The 19,681-nt window shown below is 37.7% G+C and overlaps 1 protein-coding gene across 2 annotated transcripts in view; it reads right to left on the reverse strand.

Moving 5' to 3' along the window:
• DNAJB6 (DnaJ heat shock protein family (Hsp40) member B6) overlaps positions 1 to 19,681 on the reverse strand; it is a 92,439-nt gene that overhangs the window by 12,734 nt on the left and 60,024 nt on the right. Inside the window, exon 9 of one of the 2 annotated variants that reach the window (XM_037835723.1) lies at positions 12,079 to 12,285. In XM_037835723.1, the coding sequence (XP_037691651.1) occupies positions 12,079 to 12,285 (207 nt within the window). Of the gene's footprint in view, positions 1 to 11,805; positions 12,286 to 19,681 lie in introns of those variants that run through there. The other variant, XM_037835722.1, reaches the window with a different exon arrangement.

Consider the following 19,681-nt stretch of genomic DNA (forward strand, 5'->3'; position numbering starts at 1 on the left):
AGGCGCATATGCAAATCCCGAAGCAAAGCTGATCTCTCTGCCCTGTGGACCTTTCCTTAATGGCCCTGGTTGCTTTGTCTATTAGCATTTCAATAACCCATTAGATCTCTGAGGAGGGCCGTTTTTTTTTTTTTTTTTTTTTTTTTGTTTTTTTTAAATCCTTTTTTCTTTTTCTAAAACAATTACTCTAAGAAGCCCAATACAGAAAGCTTCAAAGACTTGCTATTTGGGCACGTCAAGTCAAGAGCAGAACTAAGAGAGCTCTGAGACAAAAGGCAATAATCCAGTGGCTGAGAAAATTCACTAAAGAACACAACTTCCCAAGAAAAGGGGGGTGTCCGCTCACAGCCACCATCCTGGTGGACAGGAAACACTCTTGCCCATCGCCAGCCCCATAGCCCAGAGCTGCCCCAGACAACCCAGTGTGACGGAAGGGCTTCAAATAACAGGCACACACCACAAAACTGGGCGAGGACATTAGCCTTCCCTGCAACCTCAGCTGAATGTCCCAGAGCTGGGAAGGTGGAGCAGTGTGAATTAACAAAGCCCCATTCAGCCATCATTTGAGCAGACTGGGAGCCTCCCTACACAGCCCAGCAGCCCAGAACTGCCCTGGGGGGACGGCACTCACCTGTGACATAGCACAGTCATCCCTCAACAGAGGACCCGGGGTGCACGGCCTGGAAGAGGGGCCCACTTGCAAGTCTCAGGAGCCATACGCCAATACCAAAGACTTGTGGGTCAGTGGCAGAGACAAACTGTGGCAGGACTGAACTGAAGGATTAGACTATTGCAGCAGCTTTAAAACTCTAGGATCATCAGGGAGATTTGATTGTTAGGGCCACCCCCCCTCCCCGACTGCCCAGAAACACACCCCACATACAGGGCAGGCAACACCAACTACACACGCAAGCTTGGTACACCAATTGGGCCCCACAAGACTCACTCCCCCACTCACCAAAAAGGCTAAGCAGGGGAGAACTGGCTTGTGGAGAACAGGTGGCTCGTGGATGCCACCTGCTGGTTAGTTAGAGAAAGTGTACTCCACAAAGCTGTAGATCTGATAAATTAGAGATAAGGACTTCAATAGGTCTACAAACCCTAAAAGAACCCTATCAAGTTCAGCAAATGCCACGAGGCCAAAAACAACAGAAAATTATAAAGCATATGAAAAAACCAGATGATATGGATAACCCAAGCCCAAGCACCCAAATCAAAAGACCAGAAGAGACACAGCACCTAGAGCAGCTACTCAAAGAACTAAAGCTGAACAATGAGACCATAGTACGGGATATGAAGGAAATCAAGAAGACCCTAGAAGAGCATAAAGAAGACATTGCAAGACTAAATAAAAAAATGGATGATCTTATGGAAATTAAAGAAACTGTTGACCAAATTAAAAAGATTCTGAACACTCATAGTACAAGACTAGAGGAAGTTGAACAACGAATCAGTGACCTGGAAGATGACAGAATGGAAAATGAAAGCATAAAAGAAAGAATGGGGAAAAAAATTGAAAAACTCGAAATGGACCTCAGGGATATGATAAATAATATGAAACGTCCGAATATAAGACTCATTGGTGTCCCAGAAGGGGAAGAAAACGGTAAAGGTCTAGGAAGAGTATTCAAAGAAATTGTTGGGGAAAACTTCCCAAATCTTCTAAACGACATAAATACACAAATCATAAATGCTCAGCGAACTCCAAATAGAATAAATCCAAATAAACCCACTCCGAGACATATACTGATCACACTGTCAAACATAGAAGAGAAGGAGCAAGTTCTGAAAGCAGCAAGAGAAAAGCAATTCACCACATACAAAGGAAACAGCATAAGACTAAGTAGTGACTACTCAGCAGCCACCATGGAGGCAAGAAGGCAGTGGCACGATATATTTAAAATTCTGAGTGAGAGGAATTTCCAGCCAAGAATACTTTATCCAGCAAAGCTCTCCTTCAAATTTGAGGGAGAGCTTAAATTTTTCACAGACAAAGAAATGCTGAGAGAATTTGCTAACAAGAGACCTGCCCTACTGGAGATACTAAAGGGAGCCCTACAGACAGAGAAACAAAGACAGGACAGAGATACTTGGAGAAAGGTTCAGTACTAAAGAGATTCGGTATGGGTACAATAAAGGATATTAATAGAGAGAGGGGAAAAATATGGCAAACATAAACCAAAGGATAAGATGGCCGATTCAAGAAATGCCTTCACGGTTTTAACATTGAATGTAAATGGATTAAACTCCCCAATTAAAAGATATAGATTCGCAGAATGGATCAAAAAAAATGAACCATCAATATGTTGCATACAAGAGACTCATCTTAGACACAGGGACACAAAGAAACTGAAAGTGAAAGGATGGAAGAAAATATTTCATGCAAGCTACAGCCAAAAGAAAGCAGGTGTAGCAATATTAATCTCAGATAAAATAGACTTCAAATGCAGGGATGTTTTGAGAGACAAAGAAGGCCACTACATACTAATAAAAGGGGGCAATTCAGCAAGAAGAAATAACAATCGTAAATGTCTATGCACCCAATCAAGGTGCCACAAAATACATGAGAGAAACACTGGCAAAACTAAAGGAAGCAATTGATGTTTCCACAATAATTGTGGGAGACTTCAACACATCACTCTCTCCTATAGATAGATCAACCAGAGAGAAGACCAATAAGGAAATTGAAAACCTAAACAATCTGATAAATGAATTAGATTTAACAGACATCTACAGGACATTACATCCCAAATCACCAGGATACACATACTTTTCTAGTGCTCACGGAACTTTCTCCAGAATAGATCATATGCTGGGACATAAAACAAGCCTCAATAAATTTAAAAAGATTGAAATTATTCAAAGCACATTCTCTGACCACAATGGAATACAATTAGAAGTCAATAACCATCAGAGACTTAGAAAATTCACAAATACCTGGAGGTTAAACAACACACTCCTAAACAATCAGTGGGTTAAAGAAGAAATAGCAAGAGAAATTGCTAAATATATAGAGACGAATGAAAATGAGAACACAACATACCAAAACCTATGGGATGCAGCAAAAGCAGTGCTAAGGGGGAAATTTATAGCACTAAACGCATATATTAAAAAGGAAGAAAGAGCCAAAATCAAAGAACTAATGGATCAACTGAAGAAGCTAGAAAATGAACAGCAAACCAATCCTAAACCAAGTACAAGAAAAGAAATAACAAGGATTAAAGCAGAAATAAATGACATAGAGAACAAAAAAACAATAGAAAGGATAAATATCACCAAAAGTTGGTTCTTTGAGAAGATCAACAAGATTGACAAGCCCCTAGCTAGACTGACAAAATCAAAAAGAGAGAAGACCCATATAAACAAAATAATGAATGAAAAAGGTGACATAACTGCAGATCCTGAAGAAATTAAAAAAATTATAAGAGGATATTATGAACAACTGTATGGCAACAAACTGGATAATGTAGAAGAAATGGACAATTTCCTGGAAACATATGAACAACCTAGACTGACCAGAGAAGAAATAGAAGACCTCAACCAACCCATCACAAGCAAAGAGATCCAATCAGTCATCAAAAATCTTCCCACAAATAAATGCCCAGGGCCAGATGGCTTCACAGGGGAATTCTACCAAACTTTCCAGAAAGAACTGACACCAATCTTACTCAAACTCTTTCAAAACATTGAAAAAAATGGAACACTACCTAACTCATTTTATGAAGCTAACATCAATCTAATACCAAAACCAGGCAAAGATGCTACAAAAAGGAAAACTACCGGCCAATCTCCCTAATGAATATAGATGCAAAAATCCTCAACAAAATACTTGCAAATCGAATCCAAAGACACATTAAAAAAATCATACACCATGACCAAGTGGGGTTCATTCCAGGCATGCAAGGATGGTTCAACATAAGAAAAACAATCAATGTATTACAACACATTAAAAACTCGAAAGGGAAAAATCAATTGATCATCTCAATAGATGCTGAAAAAGCATTTGACAAAATCCAACATCCCTTTTTGATAAAAACACTTCAAAAGGTAGGAATTGAAGGAAACTTCCTCAACATGATAAAGAGCATATATGAAAAACCCACAGCCAGCATAGTACTCAATGGTGAGAGACTGAAAGCCTTCCCTCTAAGATCAGGAACAAGACAAGGATGCCCGCTGTCACCACTGTTATTCAACATTGTGCTGGAAGTGCTAGCCAGGGCAATCCGGCAAGACAAAGAAATAAAAGGCATCCAAATTGGAAAAGAAGAAGTAAAACTGTCATTGTTTGCAGATGATATGATCTTATATCTAGAAAACCCTGAGAAATCAACGATACAGCTACTAGAGCTAATAAACAAATTTAGCAAAGTAGCGGGATACAAGATTAATGCACATAAGTCAGTAATGTTTCTATATGAACAAACTGAAGAGACACTCAAGAAAAAGATACCATTTTCAATAGCAACTAAAAAAATCAAGTACCTAGGAATCAACTTAACCAAAGATGTAAAAGACCTATACAAAGAAAACTACATAACTCTACTAAAAGAAATAGAAGGGGACCTTAAAAGATGGAAAAATATTCCACGTTCATGGATAGGAAGGCTAAATGTCATTAAGATGTCAATTCTACCCAAACTCATCTACAGATTCAATGCAATCCCAATCAAAATTCCAACAACCTACTTTGCAGACTTGGAAAAGCTAGTTATCAAATTTATTTGGAAAGGGAAGATGCCTCGAATTGCTAAAGACACTCTAAAAAAGAAAAACGAAGTGGGAGGACTTACCCTCCCTGACTTTGTAGCTTATTATAAAGCCACAGTTGCCAAAACAGCATGGTACTGGCACAAAGATAGACATATAGATCAATGGAATCGAATTGAGAATTCGGAGATAGACCCTCAGATCTATGGCCGACTGATCTTTGATAAGGCCCCCAAAGTCACTGAACTGAGTCATAATGGTCTTTTCAACAAATGGGGCTGGGAGAGTTGGATATCCATATCCAAAAGAATGAAAGAGGACCCCTACCTCACCCCCTACACAAAAATTAACTCAAAATGGACCAAAGATCTCAATATAAAAGAAAGTACCATAAAACTCCTAGAAGATAATGTAGGAAAACATCTTCAAGACCTTGTATTAGGCGGCCACTTCCTAGACTTTACACCCAAAGCACAAGCAACAAAAGAGAAAATAGATAAATGGGAACTCCTCAAGCTTAGAAGTTTCTGCACCTCAAAGGAATTTCTCAAAAAGGTAAAGAGGCAGCCAACTCAATGGGAAAAAATTTTTGGAAACCATGTATCTGACAAAAGACTGATATCTTGCATATACAAAGAAATCCTACAACTCAATGACAATAGTACAGACAGCCCAATTATAAAATGGGCAAAAGATATGAAAAGACAGTTCTCTGAAGAGGAAATACAAATGGCCAAGAAACACATGAAAAAATGTTCAGCTTCACTAGCTATTAGAGAGATGCAAATTAAGACCACAAGGAGATACCATCTAACACCGGTTAGAATGGCTGCCATTAAACAAACAGGAAACTACAAATGCTGGAGGGGATGTGGAGAAATTGGAACTCTTATTCATTGTTAGTGGGACTGTATAATGGTTCAGCCACTCTGGAAGTCAGTCTGGCAGTTCCTTAGAAAACTAGATATAGAGCTACCATTCGATCCAGCGATTGCACTTCTTGGTATATACCTGGAAGATCGGAAAGCAGTGACATGAACAGATATCTGCACGCCAATGTTCATAGCAGCATTATTCACAATTGCCAAGAGATGGAAACAACCCAAATGTCCTTCAACAGATGAGTGGATAAATAAAATGTGGTATATACACACGATGGAATACTACGCGGCAGTAAGAAGGAACGATCTCGTGAAACATATGACAACATGGATGAACCTTGAAGACATAATGCTGAGCGAAATAAGCCAGGCACAAAAAGAGAAATATTATATGCTACCACTAATGTGAACTTTGAAAAATGTAAAACAAATGGTTTATAATGTAGAATGTAGGGGAACTAGCAGTAGAGAGCAATTAAGGAAGGGGGAACAATAATCCAAGAAGAACAGATAAGCTATTTAACGTTCTGGGGATGCCCAGAAATGACTATGGTCTGTTAATTTCTGATGAATATAGTAGGAACAAGTTCACAGAAATGTTGCTATATTATGTAACTTTCTTGGGGTAAAGTAGGAACATGTTGGAAGTTAAGCAGTTATCTTAGGTTAGTTGTCTTTTTCTTACTCCCTTGTTATGGTCTCTTTGAAATGTTCTTTTATTGTATGTTTGTTTTCTTTTTAACTTTTTTTTTCATACAGTTGATTTAAAAAAGAAGGGAAAGTTAAAAAAAAAAAAAAGAAAAAGAAAAACAAGGTAAAAAAAAAAAGATGTAGTGCCCCCTTGAGGAGCCTGTGGAGAATGCAGGGGTATTCGCCTACCCCACCTCGATGGTTGCTAACATGACCACAGACATAGGGGACTGGTGGTTGGATGGGTTGAGCCCTCTACCATAAGTTTTACCCTTGGGAAGACGGTTGCTGCAAAGGAGAGGCTAGGCCTCCCTATATTTGTGCCTAAGAGTCTCCTCCTGAATGCCTCTTTGTTGCTCAGATGTGGCCCTCTCTCTCTGGCTAAGCCAACTTGAAAGGTGAAATCACTGCCCTCCCCCCTACGTGGGATCAGACACCCAGGGGAGTGAATCTCCCTGGCAACGTGGAATATGACTCCCGGGGAGGAATGTAGACCCGGCATCGTGGGACGGAGAACATCTTCTTGACCAAAAGGGGGATGTGAAAGGAAATGAAATAAGCTTCAGTGGCAGAGAGATTCCAAAACGAGCCGAGAGATCACTCTGGTTTACGCACACTTTAGACAACCCTTTTTAGGTTCTAAAGAATTGGGGTAGCTGGTGGTGGATACCTGAAACTATCAAACTACAACCCAGAACCCATGAATCTCGAAGACAGTTGTATAAAAATGTAGCTTATGAGGGGTGACAATGGGATTGGGAAAGCCATAAGGACCAAACTCCACTTTGTCTAGTTTATGGATGGATGTGTAGAAAAGTAGGGGAAGGAAACAAACAGACAAAGGTACCCAGTGTTCTTTTTTACTTCAATTGCTCTTTTTCACTCTAATTATTATTCTTGTTATTTTTGTGTGTGTGCTAATGAAGGTGTCAGGGATTGATTTAGGTGATGAATGTACAACTATGTAATGGTACTGTAAACAATCGAAAGTACAATTTGTTTTGTATGACTGCGTGGTATGTGAATATATCTCAATAAAATGATGATTAAAAAAAAAAAATCACCCTTTCTGATTTTAAGGATTTCAATTTTAAAATAATAGCCGTCTCGTGGTTTTGATTCCAAAACAGTCCTTATCTTTAGAGGCAAACAGTTAAGCATTGCAATTTAAATTCAATTAAAAAAAATTTAATAGCATTTGGGCTGGGACCTTGTCAAAAGCTTTTTCGCAAACGAAAATAAATTATACCTGCTGGTTCCCCTTATCCACAGGCATTTTCAACCCTTCAAAGGACTCTGGTAGATTAAAAGATTTGGTAGATTTGGAGTTTGTATGTGCTTCTGTGCCCAACTCCTGCAACCTCAGCCAAGAAGCCTTCAAAATCATATGGAATAGGGGCAGCAAGTGAGAGTACAAATGAAAACGAGATTGGCCCTGAGGTGATAACTGAAGTGGGTGATGGGTACACGGGTCCGTTAAATATACTTTGGTATATTATTAATTTTATTTCAATATTAAGTTAAGAAAAGAAAAATAATCATCCTTTCACCTGAATTTACCACAAAGGAAATATATTTAAGTAATACAGAAATGGTTCTTTCTATTGTCTCCTTCTCATGTGTCTTGAATTTATTATACAGTGACAGACTTTCATTAAATTGTTCACTTTTTTACTTCAGGCTTATTTTAACAAATTGGTAAGAGTTCTTGCCCCAAATGAGTAATTTTCAAAAGGGCCTTCATCAAGAAGTACTTTGTAAAAATACTGCTGAAGATTCTTAACAGAGAAACATGTATAAATTCATAAATTAGTTTCACTAAAAGAAAACAAATTTGCCAAAGGCTAATAACAGGGTTAAATACCAATCATTAGTTTTATAAGCTCCATGTTGTGATACTGCAAAAAAGGGAAACATACAACATTCCTGGGTAAGTTGTGCTTTCTTCAAACTAAAAAACAAAAAGTTAAAGGATCAATTTTAATCTTTCATTCATGATTTCTTTTCATGTTGAATAATTTTAATTTTCCTTTTTAACAATTACATGTTCTTGACTGCCCTACAGTATGTATGGAAATCATAAATGAAAAATATTAATCCTTTCTCAAAACTTTAGGATTTACTGTCTCCAGTGACATCCAATATGAAACATGCCTCTGCCCTCTAAAATACAACAGGTTAAGGTTAGTTATTTAATGCAATAGCACATTCAACAAAATGGCAAATACCAGTAAGTCAGATTTGCATTACATTTTCATTCCAACACCTTTGTAACACTGACATAAGCTACCTAAACAATAAACTCATTCTTGCTGAAAATAAAATTGCCACTCACTGCTATTTTTATCAGTAAACATTCTTAGATTACTTTAACTGTATCCTGATACTGAATTATATTAGAAAAGCCATAAATATGGGAAATTCTCACATAAGCAATATATCCAACATTTTAAGTAATGCATCTCAAGTGACAGCAAATTTTTAGCCTAGAAAAATAACTTTTCTAGAAACAAACAGGATGATGTGTATACATTCTTCCAACAGGGCACTATTAATAGTTTCACGTTTGGTCAAATGCTGAAGCAGAGATATTGAACACTGCTTGGGTGAGTAAGCTCCTTACTATGTGCTTACTATGGAAATAAAGCAAAAAGATTATTGCATGATCTTTCAAGGTCATACCAGAGCATACAAAAAATTGCAAGGAATAATCCAAGTCTAGGGTGAGAAACCATCCTGGTTTTCTGTGACTGAGGGATTTCTTGGGACATCGGACATTCAGTGCAGAAACCAGGGAAGTCCTGATACAAGCCTCGGGGCAGGGGGCGCAGAACTTTCTTCAACTTATTCTTTATTATTGATTAGCACCCAGACTAATTAATAAAGTTATGAATGATTTCTGTGTGGCAGAGATGCAAATCATTCTGCTGATAGAAAAATATAACCCCCCAAATTTTATTGCTACGTAAGGCAAAAAACTTTTGCATCTAAGTTTACAATTTTATTCCAGCTTTCTTTTTTCTGCTCTCTTAAGTTTCTTGAATCTTCCCTTGAAGCAGCTTTGTCATCCCTCAAGGATGATGAGTTTAAAAAAAAAAAAACAAAAAAACCTTCACTATATATGGTCCTAGAATAAAAATTTTAAGAATCCAAGAACTGCACAACACAGACTCTAAATTAAACAATGGACTATAGTTAATAATACAATTATAAAAATGTGCTTTCATCAGTTGTAACAAATGCACCACACGAATGCAAGGTGTTAATAATAGGATGGTATATGAAAAACTATTTTATGCATGATAGTTCTGTAAATCCACAACTTCGCAAATAAATGGAAAATCTTTGACATATGACTATATATTTGTATGAAAATTATGTTTTTAACTCTGATGATTTTACTGTTTCCAAGACTTCATAAAGTGACTGAAAAAACGAAATTAGAACCCAAAAAAAGAAGTTGACTCCAACACCATTCAGAAACCTTCAAAGGTACTCTCTTTCATCCAATATCCTCCATGAAAGGACTAAAGATCCAGGAATACAAGGTAAACCTTCAGCCTGATCTACAACCAAGTAAAAAGAACCTAGTAAAAATAAAGTATATCATTTGCCTCTTTTTGCGTAAGGATTTGTGTTGGGATTCGTAAGTCAACGTAGTTTTCCCTGCTCAAAAAAAGATTTGTAGTAGGAAGTCAGATAACAAAAACCACAAAAAAAAGCAACTAGATTTGAGGACGAAGAATTACTTTTCTATTTTTACTGCTAACTCCTACTTTCCCCAAATTCTTCTACTGGGGCAATTATCTTTCATTCAACAAGCATGGTCTTTGGGAATCTATGAAAATAGGTGCCTATAACTGAGAAGCATGTGCCTAGTATATGCCCTTTCAGGCCTCGTCTGCTTGCAACGTTTCCTATTCCTGTCCCAGTAAGCTTACTGTATTTAAACAAGACTCCGCCAGGCAGACCTGCACACCTTATTCTTGGGATCTGAGAAAGTATGACAATAGTTTGCCAGGTTTATGGTGTCCTTCCACTCCAACTGAACTTAGCCCTTTAAATAACCAATAGCAGTATTTGTTCAGGGAATCTCAATCTACTACTCTTTCCCGTTCCTTGCTAAAACCTTAATATAATACTACCTCTCCAACTCACTCTCAAACCATTCAGTATGAGAAGTTGACAAAAACTTGTGGGAAAACTTCCTCAAGTCCATTCAATGCAGAATTTAATCCATTCTGCACTCATACAGGCCCTTGCAATTGCCTCAATTTTTCATTCAACTACACAGGAAAAAGCTAATGTCTCCAAATTGTCCATCTGCTTTTGTTGGCAACTCTCCACCAGAGCCTAGCTGTGCCTGCAGCATCACTGCAGTTGGCGGCTGCATTTGTCATCACAAAGCCCCAGGAAAACAACATCCTTCAGGTGGGGAAAATGGGTCACTAGAGCAAATCATTGCTATTAATGCTACATTTTCTTTTGCCCACTTCAACAATAACATACAATTTGGCAAGGGATAAATATCCAAACTCTGCTTTATTCAGAGAAGGACCTGGAGAGACTGATTTTAAGAAACTTTTAATGGACTGATTTTCCAAAATAAAGTTCTGGGAGAGGAAATGAATAGACCCTCAGCCTTTTGACTTACTGTTTTAGATGATACCATTTTGTCCTAAGTCCACAGAATTAGCCTCATTAAATATACTTAAAAGTAAGCCCAATACAGAGCACCAAATATCAATACATTCCTCCAAAACAAAATCTGATATAGTCAACTCAGCTGCCTACAGTGATGGGCATGAATCTTCAAACTAATGAATAATTCAAGCAAAATTTGTATTTGGCTTTAGAACTCAGTCATGGTCAAAATAATATGCCCAGCCACATCCTCGAAGACCATCAAGAACTCACAAAAGTGGACTCATTTCACAGACCCATCCAAATTCTGTAAGAAATCTAAAGTCAAGAACCTGGAAGAAGGTACAACCTAGATTCTAGAAAAACAGGGTCATTAACACCTGCAGCAGCGGTCAGAGGTAGAAAGAGACTTAAGGTTTCAAACTTCATCTGTGATTGAAGGGAGAATTGGCACAGATCAAACTTTTTCAAAAGGATCTGATTCCGGTGGGATTTTTTTGTTGTTGTTTTTAACAAAACACAAGTGAAGGCACAAGAAGGTAAAGATGATCACCTAGGGATGGGAAAGGTAGGGAAGAAAGGCAAAAAACTTCAGCATAAACTGCCCTAATTATAAGATTTCCACTTAGAGCCCAGTCCAGGCTCCATCTTATGAAGAATCCTCTTCCACTCACATGCCCTCTCTTGGATAAGCTATCAACAGTTTTGTACTTCGCCCCTAGGGCATGTGTCAGGTGTTAAGTTACAGAGATCTCAAACACTAAGTTGAAAGCTAAAAAAAGGCAGAATCCAGGAGCATTTATGGTAAGAGCAGTACCTCGCAATTATGTGGTGCCTTTCATCCTTTGCCTAAAACAACAATACACTTCATACACATAGAAAACTGTGACCCCATTTTAATTGTGGGGGGAAGCTTTGAGCTGCTGAGATTAAAAACCACTTGCAAGGTATCCTGGGAGATAAGCAAAAATTTCCTACTCAGTCTTTTGCTCTAAACAGACTTTCACCAGTTCTTTCTCCCTAAGTTCCACCCAACCTCATCCTGTTCAGGTCAGAACACAACAGCATAGGGATGCTTTTGTCTGTCTTTTTCTTTCTGAATTAATGGAAGTATCACTCTTGGTATGCTCCACATTAGTCTCCCTTTGCACACCTGCGGAAAAAATGGAGGGATCCCAGTTGCTGGTGACCTGAGGTTTATCTTGCTCATTCTCCTCCTCACAAATATAGTTAGATACATGTTTGGGTAAAGTGGCAGGTCTGTGAGACTTCTGCAAACGGACATTGGCTGGCTGGGAAGGCAGGGCATTTTGTCCTCTTCGCCTGCATTCTTCTACAAAGGCTTCTTCATCTGCCACACCTGAAAGCATATAATTCAAGAAAGTGATCTTGGCATCCTGGGAAAAGGGTGTTATTCCACTCAAAAACATGGAATATAAACTTCTCTTATTCCAAAGCTGTAAGGTCATCACATATTCCTAGATAATCCCATCTACTATAGCTACAGCTATTTCTGGAGTAGGAGAAGGAATTAATCTCATTTCATCAATTGTGCTTTTGGGGCCTGAGCTCAACCTTCCAGAAGAAGGAAAAGGGGGTGGGAAGAGTCATATGTAAAACAAATGTATTTCTGCTACAGAAATAAGCAGCTCCCCAACCTAACTCTTTATGGCATATTAATGATTTTTAAAATCACAATTGAAGCATCTTTTCCTAGAGCAATTATGGATTATTGAAATCAAAGGCTGACTATCTTTGACAAGTTCATTGTGTAAAATCAATCTCACGGTATCATTCTGGAACGAAAAGCCATTGGATCCAGTTGCTGATTTCACTTTCAGGCAGCTTTAATTCTAGAATTTGTGCACAGTCACTGACACAGAAGACATTTATTACCTCCATCTAACGTTAAAATGTTTTAGTAAACATTTATTGTTAATAAAATGACCTATAAGAAAATTACTGAAGAGTCAAGTATACCCATCAAAGCCATCCTATCAAATTACAGCACCTGTTTCCCAAAACCTCTTTGCAAAAGTACCAGAAGTTCTCAGTTCTGAGCCGAGTCCTCCTATGCACTTGTAATCTAGAGCATTATGTACACATTCAAAATGCAGTTAATTTTGATTGATGTGAAAGATGTATTTTTATTAATCTTTTGAAAAACAGAGAAGTTTTACAGATTGGGTGGACACCAGGAATAAAATAAAACACAAATGATAATATTTACTGAATGATTCCAACTTTGATTCTCTGGAAGTCTCTGAAGACAGTCACATCAAGGAAACATAAGAAGAAAGCACTGCTATAAATCCAATCATAAAATTTCCTTGTACCTCTTAAAAACTCTGCGCCTTAGGAGCAACAAGGAAAAAGCCCATTTGTCTTTTAATGCACAATCACCATCAAATACCTTTAAATACTAGATCATTACATGTAAGATTCTGAGCCCTAAGAAACTGATCTGAAAAGTCTTCCCTTTTAATGTTAACTGAGGTAGGGCACCTGACCATGGCATTCTTACTCATGCACAATGCAGTTTTACCCATATATTGGCTTTCCTTTCATTCCCACATTTCCACCATCCATTAAGGAGCATTTGCTTATTTAAATACTCCTAAAATTAATAAATGTAATTTAAGGGATTTTTTTAAATTATAATTACTTGGGTACCATTTGTAAGTGTACCTGAGTGCCAGGTATACAGAGCTGGCAAAACAGACACATGGAGCCTGTCCTCAAGGAACCTAAGCTGAAATAAGTCTTTAGCATCTTGACATTAAACTACATCTCATCAATACAATCATGTTTGAACTGAAAGGACTGGACCCCCAATCATCAAATGAAATCCCGTTGACAGGTAATGGCTCTCAGACTTGCCTCCTCAAATAAAAGAACTGGCCACTGGAGATAACGACTGTGATGGTAAACTAAAGACAGTTAAGAGAATCTCACCCAACCACATACAGAAATTCATTTTTGAAAATACTAAGATTTTGTGTAACCTACATCCTGGGCTTATATTTTAGAGGTTTTCCAAATTAAGTCTCAAGTTCACCGGAGGAAGATGTAAGCCTTATAAAACCTTTGAATCCCCTACGGTACTGAGCACAGTAGATGCTCATATATGTGTTGAACTGTTTTCTGGAATTCAGACAATCCATCAGTGGCGAAAGACTAAGTAGCAGTTCTCAAATTTTCATCTTCAATACCAATCACATCTCCCCACTCTTTGAACAAAACAAACAAATGTTATTTTTGGAGGCATTTAACCAAGCAACTATAAATTATCTTCAGCAATGCAAGATAATACAAGCAGGGCAAAAGTGATTGATGATCCTGTTCATACGTTATGCACAGATGTCACCACCATGATGTTTAAAATATCATAACCCCACTTTTAATACTGTATCCCACAAGTTTTCCCATGCACTCCCCAGAGAATCCCCGACATGACACACTGCATGAAGAGAATAGAAACTACCTGCATTTTTCTCAAAATCACATCTAATTACTGAGCAGAGAGGAAACCAAAGCCCCAGACCTAGTTGTCTTTTTGTCTTGAACAAGTACTTCAGTCATGGACTCAGTCCATGCTTTCTAAGACCCTTAAAGATCTAAAATTCTATGACTTTATTGAGTAAAAGAAAAAGAGCAACTGTGTAATTAGCTTTGAATCACACATACATTTAAAAAAAATACATAGAAAAATAGAACATTCCAGAATAGCCCTGTCAGCAGGAGGAAAATGCTTAAGGGAAGACTTAAATTAACCAGAAGTTTCTGGAGAAAGTCCAAATCCAACTCAAAAGCTGAGATATAACAATTAGAAAATAGTTTTGCCTCACAGCAAGGAGCTTCTGTGAAATATAAAACCCAGCATTAAGCTTTTTACTAAATAAAACATAAGCATGTTTTGCAGCTACTTGGTCCCCTTTAAGGGAGTGGAATCTATGGAAATACTGTTATGAAATTTACCATTATATTGCTTAAGCTTCAGACTGACCATTGGGATTTTATTTCAAAATCTTATTATGAAATTGAAAGGGGGGAGGGAATGGGAGAGAATTTTGGCCATGAGGTTTCTGTAAGCTCACCTGGCTGGCATCCTGTGATTCATGTGTTCCCCCTGGTGATGAGTCACAGCCCGTCACTGGGGCACCCTAAGGTTGGTAAACATAGTCACCCCAGAAATCAAGGAGAAACTCTTTTAGCATTAAACATTACCCAATGCATATGTTCAGCTTCTTTCCACCTTGGAAGAAAAAAAAAATTGGATCCCATGTAAATAAAAGTAGGAAACAGAACTAGAACTCAAAATGTTAGGATTCCTTGGGTTAAACCCTTGAAAGTCAACTAGCCCATCCCTTTCCTCTAGGCAGAATGACGTCTAATAATTTCAATATATTTAAAGATTAAAGTATGCTTACTAAAGTGTAACATTTGAGAAAAAATTTTTAAAGCTTTAGGTATGTGACATGCTGAACTAAATACTAAACATCAGTATTTTAAAAATCTCTTTTGGTTTTGTAAAAAGTTGTGCCTTTTGATTTAAGTACAGGGTTGAGGATTACAATTTCTTGAATATCATTTACTTTAGAGCTGAGGACAATACTCTGCCTCTTTTCACTTACCTCACTAGCAGCCATGAAGCTTCAAATATTTCAAGTAAATTCAGAACAAGCTATTCTGAGAGAAAAGAGGTTTTCTTTTCCCTACCCATTCTGCTTTTGGGAAATCCAACCTCTAAAAACTATTTGTCTTTCATAATTCTGCAAATAAAACAGCTGCAATTACAAATAAGACTTCTGCTCCCCCACTTCAAGAACAATAACTTATCTAAATAGAAAACTGCTGGGTTTTGGTTTTCATCATGTACAGTGTATAGAGAGCTGTCATCTGCTCTTCTCTATTATGGGTGTTTAGTGGAGCTAGTGTACAAGTTAAAACAACACTGTTGGACAAGAGTTTTCAAAGTTTCATGTATTTCGGAGTTTTGATGGACCGTGAACAAGCCATAATCTAGTTAAGAAAAGTCAGGCTTTCAATATGGAGACTATAAATCAGGTTTTGCTTACTAAGCCACCTTTCTTTCCTAATCCTAAAATGTAAAGAAACATACTGGTTTTCAGAACTAACTTATAAGAGTGTTGTGTTTACTTACTGTTTGTTTAGAAAATAGTTACTAGGATGTTAAGCTTAATATTTTCAAACCAGATATACCAAATATACAAAACATACACACTCAATGTTAAGGTTAACTTTTTGTTATCTCCCCAAAGCAGAAGGAAAGCAGTTCTGGGCAAAGGTACTTTGTCTCACATCCATTTTGGACTCGGTGATACATTCCACATTAAGAAGGTATTCAAATGACTGAAAAGAGACTACTAAATTTTAGAATTCATAGCAACCATGGAACAATATTTTAAGTCTATCTCCAGGAGGGGTGGGGGGAGTCAAAGGTCTTATAAATCATCCCAGTTATTCAAGGACACATATCTTCATATCTTTTAGTAAGATTGCAGTTTTTACATTTACTATCATTAAAGCCTCAGCTTACCTTTCCAAACTTCTTTCCATTTACTGCCCAATGGAAAGCTCTAAACTTGACAGGTCTCTGAACACTCCATGTCCACGCTTACCTGTGTTGCTTTTCTTACCAGGAAAGCATTCCTTCCCCACTCCTCTCTTCCTATGCAAATCCCATTCAGCATTCAAGTTGCAGGTCTCACCTCTGTGGAGCCTTCCTTCCTCTCAATTCCTATCGCACTTAACTCTAGTTAAGTCTCCACAGCAAATCTTTTTTGAAATAAGCGGTAGGAACATTACACAGTTTAGCACCCAATTTCATGTGTTTTGTCTTACTTACCCAAGTAGACAGTTCCTTAAGGAAGACACATATGATTTCTATTAATCACTCCAAACCCTATGCACCACCATCACCACCACATCAGGTTTATGAGTTACTGAGCATTCCTTAGTCAAAGACAGTAATCCTCACTTTTTGAGGATGGGCGCATTTTATTCAAAGATGATTAAGTCAAGGTTCCCCATAATTTCTGATGTACCATGAAAGATCATTTGAAGAGAAGAAATAAAGGTGGAAAATGGAAACCAAAGATTAATTTCTCTCCTTACCTAAAATCTTCACTGGATATTTACTGCAAAGAATCACTCAATATCCATTCATTCAAAGACTCACCTTGAGCCTACTATTTTCATAGTATACCACTAGAACCTTGACAGAAATTTATAGTCTCTATCCCCCAAACTAATAATCTAGCTGTTGGAGACGTATGTACTACTTTTTAAAAACTTTTTAAAGTTTAATGCATGAAAAAAGGAATACAACTGTATGTTTTAATAAAGATATCACCAAGAACAACTTCAATTATTTTAATTGTTCAAGACCAAGAGCACTGGCCATTCACTCCATACTGCAGCAGCTTCTGCCTCCTATGCCTTTGAGGCACTGATGGGAAGACTGGTTCTCTCACAACTGCAACATCAGAGGAGTCCTGCCGCCTCCTAGGTTTTCATGTGATAAAAGTGTGAATGAATCAGACTTGTCCAGCCCTGCTGCCTCCTACTACTTTTAAGCAAGAGAAATGAAAAGGAAAGATGTGGAAAGGAGAAATGTGAAAACATCTTAGAACGCCTACCCAATAACTTTTTGCACAAACTGTGCTTCCCTGCCTCCAATTCTTTTTCCCCCAGATCCAGCTGACATCTTAAAATCCATTCTCAATCACACTGGAATCACCCGGGGAGCTCTAGAAATACTGATGCCTGGGTCCCACCTGCAGAGATTCTCATTTCACTGTCTAGGCTGCAGCCTGGCATGGAGATTTTGTAAAGGTCATTAGGGGACTGTAATATCACCCCAAGTTAAGAAGTACTGCTCCAGATCCATCTATTAGGTCCTCATTAATATAGACCTGATAGGGCCTCTAAATATTTCAAACCTAAAGATCTTCAGCCAGGTGAGTGACACAAAGTCAAAGCCAAGCCTTCTAGGCAGAGTCACAGAAAAGGCATGTAGGACAACAAATGACATAGAATTAATTTTATAGTCTCCAGAGACTAACTTGGGATATTATTAGACTACCTTTATCCTGGCTTATTCTCCTCTAACTCACCATGATGAAAGAAGTAGCCGGGTTGCTTATACTAGAAAATAAATCTCAAAGGGTATATGTGGATCCACAGACTAAGCTCCTATTTTCTGGCCTAGGATTTGAAAACAACTTCTAATTGCAAAGAACAATCTGGGGGCAGAACTCCAAGCAGTTCATACAAACAAAATTCCTCTCAAATACCTTTCCTTAATTTACGCAAATTTCACTCTGCTCCATGATACATCCTTATCTGTTCAAAAATTTCCCCCATCACACCACACCTTTTCATCGTTATCCATATGGCTTCCAACGACCCTGAAGTTCTTAGACACCAGCTGTTTTGTATGAATCACTGGCCAAGGCCTAGGTCTGTCCACAACCTATATGTATCACAAGCTAGATGGATTTATCCTTAAGTTTCCAGGATGTACTCTGTCTTATGTTGAGAACGAGCTCTACACCATATACAGATATAGGTAACTATACCATTTTATATTTAAATAAGTAGCCACTAGACTATTAAAATTTTTAACAGGGGAAAAACAACATACCTAGAGGAGACAGAATAGTGAAAGAAATACCCCTTATGTACCCATTACTCAAGCCTCATCTTATTTTTCTACAATTATCAACTCAAGCCTCATCTTAATTCCTCTGAGACTTTGAAACCAATCTTAGACATCCTATCGACTCATCTGCAAATAATTGTCTCTAAAAAATAAAGACTATTTACTTTAAACTTAACCCCAGAATGATTATCACAGCTAAGAACTGACTATGATTTCTTAATATTAAGTACTCAATGTTCAAATTTCCAATTGCCTCATAACTGGAATATTTTTGTTAAGAGTTTGTTGTGCTCAGGATTCAAATTAGGGTCTCATATTGTGATTATTTAAAAATAATCATGGTAGTAGCTAAAAATCATTAACTCTCACACCTACAAATTCAAATGGTGTCTCACAAGCTTAGAGAACTTAGCCACTGAGTTAGAACCTGCCTTTGCTATATTCTTCTGCTCTCTCTTATGTGCTTCCTAACCAAGCATCCAGCAAAGCACCTTAAAATTTAGAAAGGAAACCTATTAGGTTGCAAATTCTGAAAAAGCAGACCCCATTAGATGCTGTCACCATGCCCGACTCTGGGCTTTTGCCAGGACTTCCTGCAAAGCAACACAATTTCCCTTGATTTTCCAGCAGAGAAAATAGACAAGTAAGAACCATCATGTGGCAGGGTGGGTTGGGGAGTGGGAAGTAGTGAATACTGCATGTGCCAGAAGAAAGAGAGTAAATAAATACAATTTCTCTTTATAGGTATCTAAATAAGTTTCTGAGTTCAACTAGATAGTGAAGAATACCACAATATCCAAATTAGTTTGGTTCAGTTTAAGTTTCAGAAAAGGAGTTGTGAGAGTTCAGAGAAGATACCATTTTCCCATATGTGGCCCAATTTGAAAAAACAGAAAGCAACCTTTTGACTCTATCTGGTTGCTACTTTGGATAGCAAAGTAATACAAAGTAGAACAAAAGAGTGATCAAGAAAGGAGGAGAGCAGTTTCTTGCACAACAGAAAATGAGTGCTTTAAACCTAGACAATATACCTGTTTAACCTACCCTAGAAAAATGTCTTTAACCAAAG

This window comes from Choloepus didactylus, chromosome 5 (genome assembly GCF_015220235.1).
Source record: "Choloepus didactylus isolate mChoDid1 chromosome 5, mChoDid1.pri, whole genome shotgun sequence".
NCBI lineage: Eukaryota > Metazoa > Chordata > Mammalia > Pilosa > Megalonychidae > Choloepus > Choloepus didactylus.